The 11,595-nt window shown below is 31.3% G+C and overlaps 2 protein-coding genes across 3 annotated transcripts in view; one reads left to right on the top strand and one right to left on the bottom strand.

The window, feature by feature from the left end:
- lin52 (lin-52 DREAM MuvB core complex component) overlaps positions 1 to 11,443 on the bottom strand; it is a 32,545-nt gene extending 21,102 nt beyond the window's left edge. For both annotated transcript variants that reach the window (XR_015512791.1, NM_001077796.1), the window contains 5 exon segments: positions 11,413 to 11,443; positions 10,747 to 10,821; positions 10,552 to 10,589; positions 10,409 to 10,475; positions 9,405 to 9,488 (listed from right to left, as the gene is read on the bottom strand). Coding sequence is in view for 1 of the 2 variants with exons in the window: in NM_001077796.1 (NP_001071264.1) it covers positions 9,405 to 9,488; positions 10,409 to 10,475; positions 10,552 to 10,589; positions 10,747 to 10,821; positions 11,413 to 11,431 (283 nt within the window). In the remaining variant the exon portion in view is untranslated.
- Positions 1 to 11,595, top strand: part of LOC147839992 (uncharacterized) — a 782,854-nt gene that overhangs the window by 402,873 nt on the left and 368,386 nt on the right. The gene's annotated exons all lie outside the window — the stretch shown is intronic.

Raw genomic sequence — 11,595 nt, forward strand, 5'->3', positions numbered from 1 at the left:
ACAGCGAGCTTAAGATTCTTTAATATTTCTGTTTTTAGTCCACTTTTTCAACTTTAGAAAGACTGCCAAATTTCATCTAAAAAGAGAATAAAAAGTAAACTGGTCAGATTTATGAGTTTAAGTTGGAAATTTACTAAAAGGGTTCAGGGGCCATACATGTATAATAAGTATATAAACAAAAAAACAAAAAACAAAACAAAAACAAAAACAGATTAAAAACACAAATATTGTACAAAAAACCCCATCACTGAACAAAACTATATTATTGACTCTCTTATTTGTCATTAACCCATATTTTCTGGTGCTCATTAATGTCAATTATACAGTGCTCAGCATATATAAGTACACTTCTCACAAATCTATCTTTTAAATTTATATTTAATAGAAGGCTATACATTAGACTATACTGAAGCCAAATCTGGAGCTTATCTAACAAAATAACTTACGATAATAATAAAAACTAGTACACCCATATTTACATTCATAGAAAAATATTAAATACAAATTTTAAAATAAGGAAAAATCAAGAGAAGCCAAAAATTGACAGCTTATTTTTTTGCAATATTTTGCTTAATTAATATTTTGTTTTATCTTTCAATATCTGAATATGTATGGTGTCTAAAATATTATTTTGATAAATATATCAGTTTAATAAATCTGTTTTGTTTAAATGCACCAAAATAAATTGCCTATATTCACTGAGAAATGGAGAAACAAATTCATTTTCAAAATGGGCTGTACTCAATTATGTTGAGCACTGTATAATAAATAAATACATCAAATATAATAAACATTTTCTGAAAATTATAATTGCTGCTTGACTATACAAACATGCAGTCACGATGCTATAATTGTTGCTAGGGTTTCGATTTAAATAAATCCTTTTGATGCAATGCTAAATTTGATTGCTGTCAAAACAATAAAATAAATCAATGAATAAAATAAAAACCTAAAACACCACTCCTCAACACGGAGTCTTCCAAAATATTTGCTGTCGCATAAAAAAAAACACCCCTGCAATTAGTCAAGTAGAAACAAGTGTGTTACATCATGTGTGCAGGCGTCCGCAGAGGAATCAGAGATATCATCAGCATCGCCTGAGGCCCGTCTGTCCCGGAGGAACACTCTCCATTCAATTACCTTCAATAACAGCACTTATCAGTGTAGTGACTGGTCCTGCGGGACCGAGGGGCCTGATGACCGAGCTCAGCAGCGTTCATTCATCACGCCTCCAGCAGATGGGGACTTGAGAAGCAGCACGCGTCACACACTCCCACAAACACCCTGATCAGCGTCACGCCGCCAGCAAAGGAGGGGTCAACGTCCCCAGAGAGAGACTGGTGCGGGACATGGCATGATGACACACACTAATATATATACATGTGCATGATAGCTTTGGCTGACTCCAGCTCTTAAAATGAATAAAATTGCAGCGGAGTGTACAATTTTAGTCAGTGCAGTTCAAAATGTTACACTTTGCTCAACATGTAAAGTTCTTTGTAATTGTTAATTTTACTCGCAATATATTGTGGTGTTTCTTATGAGTGAGAGATTGTCATTTTTATGAAGAATTTAAATTAGTTTTTATTCATATAATTTGCTTTTAATTTAATGTTAGTTAATCTTATTTTTATTCACACAGTTTTAGGTTTTATTTCAGTTTTTGTTTAGTTTTAGTTATTTAATTTGAGTTATTTAAAGATACATGAACAATACAGGGTTTTTGCAGGTTTCACCAAGTCAATTTAAGGCTTTTGAAGACCTTTTTAAGAACATTATTAATACAATTTCAGACTTATACAGGGCTAAACCATAAGGATTTTTACTTGCCCCATTAAAAAATTCTTATTGCTTGAATAATACTAATAATGTGTCAAAACAAGCATACATACACTTTATTTCTTGTCCTTTTTAAAACTTTTCTTTGACAAGCTTTAAAAACTATAATAAACTAAATGTACAACAGTCTGTCCAGCTCAGTGTCCTCACCACATATGGTCTATAAATACATGGAGAACATACAAATGTTATCGTGAAGAACCACACGTTTTGTTAAAAGTTTTATTATTTCTTATATAACTTTCCATGGACATTGGAAGATGGATGTTTAAAATGATTTAAGACTTAAAATCAATATTTCAGTGAATTTAAGACTTTTTAAGGCCAAAAATTTTGTTATTGAAATTTAAGACATTTTAAGACACTACAGACACCCTGAAAATATGTCCTTGGTAATTAGCTGAAATAATACAAGTTCAATTATAAAATATTGCATAAAGATACAAAAAAATAAAAAATAAAAGCAGTTTTTAATTTTAGGGACAAAATTATTAGCCGCTTTAAGCTATGTATTTTTTCGATAGTCTATACAGAACAAATGCAAAAATGTCACTTTAAGCTGTATAGAAGTATCTTGAAAAATATCTTGTCAAATATTATTTACTGTCATCATGGAAAAGATAAAATAAATCAGTTATTAGAAATGAGTTTTTAAAACTATTATGCTTAGAAATGAGTTGAAAAAAAAACTTCTCTCTGTTAAAAATAAAATTGGAGAAAAAAATAAACGGGGGCTAATAAATCAGGGGTGCTAATAATTCTGACTTCAACTGTATATATACAGATAGTACAGATAGATTATAGAGATTTGCTTACAGAAGGTGCTGATCCACTCAACAACAGCAGCAACGACATTAAAAATGCTTAAAATTCACATATTTAAACATTTCTAAGCTTTATTTTAAGCTTAACATAATACCACAATTAATCAAAGCCTAATATATGCTGCCGTTAATCATATTTTTCCACCCTAAACATATGCAACTAATGCATCTAAAAGCTCCACATGCGCATGAGCCCGAGCCGCAAAAGCGAAATAAATATATAATAACAACGTGTGGCTGATAACCTTGCCTTTGGGGTGAGTTTTCACTGCCTGATTGCATTATCCCCATTAACCAGATCAAGACTTTAATGGCCGGCATGTCAAAGGTGCAGTAAATCTTCCTCCTCCTACTAACGCGATCTCTCGTCAGCTCGTTTAAAGGCGCTGAAGAGAGAAAGAAACATGATGAAAAAGTAGCTCAGATTTACAAGGCTTCCCCTGACAGCCAGGAGAAGGAAGAAAATTAAACCACAGCACATTAAAGGGTGGCGCGTTAAATGCTGCTCTGAGCCCAATCATAATCGTAATTTCATATCTGTCTCCTCAGTGCGAGCGGCACAGCATACAAGAACGTGTGTTTAAAATATCTTTGTCATCGAAATACAGAACACTACAATGACGCAATCATGTCATTTTGTAATATAATGAATTTATGCAAGAATAGAGTACAGCCATGTGATGCATCTTGAAATAATCTGAAAATGTGTACAAAGGGGTCTATATGGGTACAAATGTGCAATAATAAAGGCAAGCCTGCAAGTTTTAGCCAAAAGAAAAGAGTAAAAGGTAAATATAATGCTCTGGCTGCATCAGTTTAGAAGACAAGATACGAATGGACGTCAATAGAAGAGATGACAGTTTCACTTTTACTAGAGCTATGTTAAGCTACATTAAAAAATTCCCAGAGATGTGTTGCGGCTGGAAGGGCATTTGCTGCGTTAAAAAAAAAAAAGTGCTGGATAAGTTGGCGGTTCATTCGGCTGTGGCAACCCCAGATTAATGAAAAGACTCAGCCGAAATGAAAACGAAAAAATAAATATGCTGAAAAAGAAACAATGCTGTTTTTGTGAGGAGAAGGAAAGTTATTGTTTTAGGAATCAACAGCATACTGGCTAACTTTTGAAACACTTGCCCTTTAACTATAGTTTTGGATTACCCTAATTTTAAATTTTACACCAGAAAAAAAGTCTGTATAATAAGTCACAAGTCTAAAAATATGAACAAATTATGCACCAATAAAGTAAATATTTATACTAGGGTGCATAGATTCAATTAATTTACACACCGAACTAATGCAAGACCAATTGAACAATCCTTAAGATGAATAAATAATACTCACAAAAGATAACTGTGCACACATAAACAAACAGTAAATGTTTTAGTCTGTGCTGGACTATCTTCAGCTGCGGCAACATTTTAATGAAGTTCAGACATAAATCAAAACTTCAGATGATTAACTCCATCAACTGGACAACCGAATGAAAATGCAGTTACAGTCTCGGACAATATTGCCAGTTAGGATCCACCACACATCCTACAGCACAAACGTCTTGGCATTTTCTATGGTCTTCACAAACTGACAGAAAGTCAATGAACATTATGTCTGTAATGTGATTGGTTATTAAAGTGACACTTGAACCAAGTTGACTCTTACGCTATCTCCATTTGTAGATTAGTAGAGTCATTTTCTCACTGACCATATTGTGTATTTAAAGTCTATTTTCTTTTCTTAGGCATGTATACCGTAAAATAAAAAGTCATAAGAGCATATAGCTTGTTTCTCTTGATGCACTATTTATATGAATAAAACATGATTTTGAATAAAACATGCTTTTTGTTTTGTGCTCCTAACTACTGATAAAATATGATTAAAAGAAAATTGTTGTAATTTAAAGCAAAACATGATAACATGATTGGTCAAACTAACAAAAAAGATGCCATGTTTTCAGTTCAGTTTATGTATATATATAAAAACATATATAAACACAATATATGTTTTAACTCCGATGTTTAGAAACCAATATTTTAAAAAACTGACTGCAGAACACTGAAAATCTAAATTATTATTTAATTTTTTTTCAGAAACCTTACTAGACCTTAATATTCCTACTTCAGAGATGAGACCTTTTATCAACGTTTACATTTTAAATATGGCAAGAGTAGTGGGTCGTATTAGAAAATTATAAATTGTATGAAATCTCAAACAGAATTTTAAGACATTTTAAGACTATTTGATAAAGTGTTTTTTACCAGATGTCCTATTTCAATGTACAAGTTTAATACATGCCTTTTTACTTAACCTCTTAAGGACCAAGGTGTTTTTTACATGCATTTTTTAATTTATCTTTGCTAATTGGGCTTATTGGAACCTAATTAGAATAACACCTAAGTATCATCTTTTAAAATAATGTATTTTAAGAGAAAAAAGATGTCCATATACGTGGACTCGTGGTGCGAATTTACATAAAACACTTCTTCCTGACTGTTTTTTAATGCATATATAACATATAATCTTTTTTGAACATGTTTTGACTTTCAGAGAGTTAAAAACAACATTTTTTGCCCTCTTTGGACAGTGAAAAGTGGTGTTTGGGAGATTTCATAGGCTGCAAAACAGTTGCAGGATGACTCTGTATGTCTGTAACAAAATATAAAACATTCAAAATATTTTAAATGGCCACTTAAGATCTAAAATGTGCTGTCCAAGTATGTGGCCACTAAGCCCTAGGAGGTTAAAGATGAAGACCTCACTCGTTTGTACTGCACAACTCCCCTTACTGTAAAACACATTTTACTGGACTGTCTTGGTATTAATGATTCTAGTAGACTTTTTAAAATGAAATAAACTCTTTTATGGACATTTTTAACCAGGAAAAAATGAAGAATTGTTACCACATATTAACACTAAAAACTTATTTAATTTATGTATTCACTTGTTTGTTGTTTTTAAAATTGTATATTCATTATTGAAATGTTCTTGCTATGAAAATAGCCTTGGTTGCTGAGATGGCAATAAATAAAAAATACATTTATACCAGATTTATTTTATACCAAAATAAATATTGACATTGTGCTAAAATCAAAACCTAGTAAATCCGGTATATCCAAAGAAACTTTTAATTTTGGTGTAGGTGTGAAGAGACCCTCCTCATGATTGTGAGCGCTTTGAGTTTATGGCCATACATGATAAATGTAAAAATGTAAATACACACATTACATTTTTTTTTTAATTAGTCTATAAATGTATTTTTGTTGTTAAAATTTTATCTGATATGTTTTTGATATGACATTACAATTTAGTTAACCCAAAATTGACTGTTCATTAATGACTGACTGTTTTTGTCTTAAACAACTGTGTCAAAAGAAGAATCCCATCGTCACACATGACTTGACTACAAATTGACCTGAAGTCAATTGAATGTGTTTGGATCATGCTAAAGTAAACCTGACAGAGTAGTTCTCCTTAGGGTCAGATAGATCTCTGGCCAAAAGGTAATGCAGCTTTTGATAGACATAATTTTGACACTCCATAAGATTGTTGAAACAATGGCATGATGAACAGACACCATAAACAAAGCAAAGTATGGTCCAACTTAAAAAATAAAAGAAGCATATAAGAGTGCACAAATAAACACTGTGATGTACAATATTATTTTAACATTGACAAGATTTTTCACCAATGATTAAAAATAGCAAAAAAATATATATTTTTTATTATTTAAAATAATAGCTTTGTATATAAAAGGTGCACTAAGAGACATTTGACAAAAGATGCTGACCTAACAAGACCTTGCCTCTTGATATCTCTGCTATCATTGTTAAGCACGCTTCTTACTGCTAATTGGCTGAAAGGATGGTCAAAAATGGTTTTCATATAAATTACATTTTCTTCATATAAATAAAAATATTATTAATTTTTGTAATGACAAAGCAGTCCCAGTCCTGTTCTCGAGTGTCATGCCATCCTTTTGAATATGCTAATTTTGTTTAAGTTTATATAATTATGAACTATGAAAAAAGTACTGCTTATTAATTTATGGAAAATGAACATTTCAATGAGTGCAACATATATAAAATATATAGAAAATGTTTCTGAATGTTACCAATTAAAGTAAATTCCATCACATTTTACTGACAGTCAGTTTTTTTTCCTTCACTAAAGGACAAGCTGCTCTTTACATTATTGTCATATCAAGTTATAGAACATGAACATTTGGTTTTATACAAAACGTGTGGAGTTCATCCGGCTAAATATCCTCTATTAATAGCATAGAGCGGTGATAAATTATGTTTGGCATGATCGTGGATGAACAACTCTACTTTAATCCTGCACTCTTTCACTTTACAAGTCAGCGGTGAACTCACAAAGCGACCTCTCATCACTTTACTGGTATATGTTTCCCATTACAGCACCAGGTTTGAGCAGAGACTAAAGTAACCAGTGATACAAGAAACAAATGTTATAAATACACTAAAGAACAGATGTAGCGATTAAACAGTGGGAAAAATAAGTATTGAATACATACTTCCAAAAGAGCTGTTGACATGGAATTAAAAATAATTTTAGTTAAAACCCAAACAATGCAAACATAAAAATAAAACAAAACAAAAGAAATCTGAGGAAATAGTTGTAATTATGTAATAACAATGAAATAACATAAGGAGAAATTACTGAACTACTGAAACATATTTAATACTTTATATAAAAGGCTTTTTTGGTGATGGCAGCTTAAAGACAACTCTCATATGGAGAATGAAGTCAGGTTTCATAGACTTCAACAGACTGTAAAAACCTTGATGATTCTGTGGGTTTCTTCTATCAAATCTGAGCTTTATTTTGTATTTTTATTGGATTCAAGTCAGGTGACTGGCTGGGCCCTTCTACAGTTTGATTTTCTCTTAAAGCATTTGAGAGTTTCCTTGGCTGTGTTTTGAATCATTGTCTTGCTAAAATGTCCACCCTGGTTTCATCTTCATCACCCTGCTAATGTAGATGTTGGACTGAAGCAGCGAGTATTAATTTACACTGACAAAGGGTAGAGGGTTGCTGAATGACTTATGAAAGATTTCAGTTGCAGTCTGGGCTTTCACTACCTTTCTATGGCTTCCTTTCTTCATGTGTTCAATATTGTTTTCAGTGTCATTTCAATTTATTACACATAACTCAATTTGTAAACTAATTAGATTTGTTTTATTTGCATGTATGGATTTATTTGGTTGTTACCAACATCATTGACACCTTTAGAAATATGTTTTCTGGTGACAGATTTAATACTTATTTTCCCCACTGTATAATATGTACGCACTGTGACTTGCTTAACATTGTGTGAAATTCATTTTTTTACTCATGTTAAGATGAACAAATATTTTGCATCGTGTTGCCTTCCTAGAGAGCATTTAAACAAGCAGTAAGCAGAGGACAGAATGACTAGAGGTGGAGACATCTAGATTGACTTATTACACCTAGTTTGATTGAAGTGGGTATGCAATGATATTAAATGCAAGCAGACTAAATGTATAATTACACACTGTATTGATGTATGCATAAAAGGCAGCATGGAAGCTTCATCCAAATGTGGCTTATTAAACCCAGATACAATGCTGTAGATATGACATGATGGATATAGAAACTCAAGCTACTCATATATGAAACTAAAAAAAATTAAATGTAAGATATACTGTCTAAAAGTAAGATTTAAATACTGTCTAAAAGTAATATTTACAACTAAGAAATTATAAGAGAAGTAATATAATAATGTGATCTCAGTTTACCATGATAAGAACCATTATTCAATTGATACCGGTTTCATCATACATTTTATTAAGTTTGTAAATTTCATATTCACAAATATAGTAATATTACAAGTGCTTGAGGAGATTAAAATGTTAATCTGAATGAATCTAAATCTAAAAACTACTAACGTTATTGAAACAGTTGTGCATGTAAGAGTTTTATCAAATAAAATGGTTCATGTGCTTAATTTAAAATCAATATAAATGCATATCTTTGAATTATTTAAATTAACTGATGCTTTTTTTATCCTCTCTCTGTAACATTATGGAAATTATTCAAAATAGTAGAGTAAAAATCAAGTAGACAGAAAAGCATTTGACTGATTTTTCTCATTGAAGCATAGTTTGTTGAGGGCTTTCTGAGGGACATGCCACACAAAGGTCAAATCAGCAGAAGGAATGTAATACATCTGAAACGAGTGTTCACCAATGGTCTGCAGTACTCGCTTTCAAATTGTGCCATGTTTCGATGCCCATTTTCATCTAGAAAATAACTGAAACACTTATCTTTCCTGTAATCCTGCCTGCGTGGATTAATGCTACATCTAGCAATTCTGTGATATAATATTACAGAGACACTGGGCAACAAGCCAGTTCTGTTTAAATATAGAGTGGGAATTCATTTGAGACTTACAGACTGAAATAAACAAATAGAACATAACAAATAAGTGTTTTTTCCACACAAGGATTCAGATGGATTTAGGCTCCAGACTACATATAATGAATTATTTGTTGTATTGTCTTTTTTTTTTAACTCTATCATAAATATCACAGCAGCAAAAAATATGAAAAATGTCTTAATGTATTAAAAGCTGGGTTTGTGTTTGTCAGTAAGTTTTATTCTTTTTCTAATATCGCCATCTAGTGGACGACTTAAAATATACTGCAACTAGATAAACAGTGTAAACTAATGCAGTATTTTTGAGTAAAGTAAGACATTACTTACACTCCTCCAAGCCCAACTGGTAAGCCAGATTCTGCAGACCCTTCACCTTTTCCATCAGATTTGCTGTGGTCAAACTTCCTAATTCTAAAAAAAAAAAAGCCACAACAAACAAGTTACAAAAAATAAAATAAAAATGGACCAGAACTGAAACAAAATATTATACTGTAGCTTTTATAAATTCCAGGGTTTCTGCAGGTTCACTAAGTTAAATTTAAGACTTTAAGACATTTTCAAGACCCTTATGAATGAAATTTTAGACTCATAAAGGACTAATTGCTAAGGAATTTTTCATATGGCCCAGATGGAAAAGATTTTTTTATTTGCCCCATCAAAAAACTATTATAAATTAATAATACAATAATAATTTAATAATAAAAAATAAATATTTTAGATATGTTTTAGAAAAATATTCAAATATTGTTTAAAAACAAACAAGCTCTACTTGTATACATACACTTTATTTTTCCAACATAAACTTTCTTTAAAATAAAAAATGAACTATTGTTTTTAAAAAGTTTTAATATAACTAAATCTATGCAAAACAATCTGTCCAGGTCGGTGTCCTCAGCAGCAAATACATGGAACACTTTTTAACAAATATAATGTATTTTGAGGAAAATAATGAAACTATTATGGTAAACAGAGTTAAAAATCACCTTTTTATATAAAAGGTTTTATTGAGATGAATTGTTGGTGATCGTATAGGACTAATGGCCAGATTGCGTAGCGATACATAAACAAAGGAAAATTAAGACCTAATTTAAAAAAAAATTAATTTAACATTTAGGAACTACAACACAATTTTATTAGTAAATTTAAGACATAAAAATGTAATTTCGAGATTTAAGACATTTTAAGACATTTTAAGACCGCGCGGACACCCAAGCAACTCATCTAACTATTATTAACCTATTTTACTAACCAATATATAGAAAGCATAGATAAAAGACTAAATGATACATTAAAAAGACTTGATATGAATACTACTTTAAAAAAAGGCAGACCTTTCAACATTTCAATATCCTCTGACTCCAGTTCAGCCATCCATTTGGGTGGAGAATTTGTAATAGGCTGAAATAACAAAAACCAAGCCTTAATTTCACATCAACTTTGAAAAGTATTCATTATCATTTGAATATTTACTCACATTTTTAAAGGATGCTGCAAATTCTGACACACCCGGCACTGTTAAAAACAAAGCGTTCAAAAATATGACAATGTGTAATAATCAAATGTAATTTCTATATTTCAATCAGTGCATTTTTTTACATATATTTGGAAAAATATGTTAATGTGTCATAAATATTAGTCCAACTGAATAAGATTAGAGAGTCAAACTTACACTGCTCTGGCCACAGGTCAGGTGAAGCCCGGTCAAGATTTTCTAAACTTATCAGAGAAGATTCAAAGTCCTCACCTACACATTAAAAAGATAACGTTAAATGCTCTATGGTCAGAGAAAACTGATCAGCAACAGGATCAATAAACCTGAAGTACAATAAAAAATGTTAAATATACACAATTTTAATTTTAACATAACTCAGCTTAGATGACGTTACAAAAAATCTTCTGTCACATATTATTCAAGGTGTAAAATTAAGCTGATGTTATGACAGAGATATTATGTTTACTCAGCTGCTAAGTTACTCAAAGCTGAGCTAGCTGCATTGAGTAATCTTGTCACAAAATAATGAGTTACATAACTAACGTTAAAGATAAAATCACGACACGCCAAAAGTAATATGTCTTCGTGTATTTACTACACTATTACATTCGTATTAAATTATTACTACACAACTGATGTCGTCTGACACGTAGCTTTGCTAATGACTGGCTCCAAACAATTTTATGACGCTATTCCGACTGAAAAGCTTATTTTGATTCAGAATCTATCAGTTCTTTATAAAAAATATGCTAAACCGCATAATGATTTATAGGATTTAATTAGTCCGTTGCACTATTGCGTTAACAACTAACGTTGCCAGGGAAAAGAGGAATTAAAATTTACCTCCATTCGGAGACGCCATCTTGACAACAACACACGTGATTCTAAGCAGCCAATCACTGGAGGTCTTGGATAAAATAGCCACACCCTCTTGTGTTGTAAAATGATGTCGCAATAATTGACTGAAAAATATGAATATAAATATTATTGACAGCACAAACCTTTTTGTTGACCAAACTCTTCTCA

The sequence above is a fragment of the Danio rerio genome, chromosome 17, assembly GCF_052040795.2.
Source record: "Danio rerio strain M-AB ecotype USA chromosome 17, GRCz13ab, whole genome shotgun sequence".
Lineage (NCBI taxonomy): Eukaryota > Metazoa > Chordata > Actinopteri > Cypriniformes > Danionidae > Danio > Danio rerio.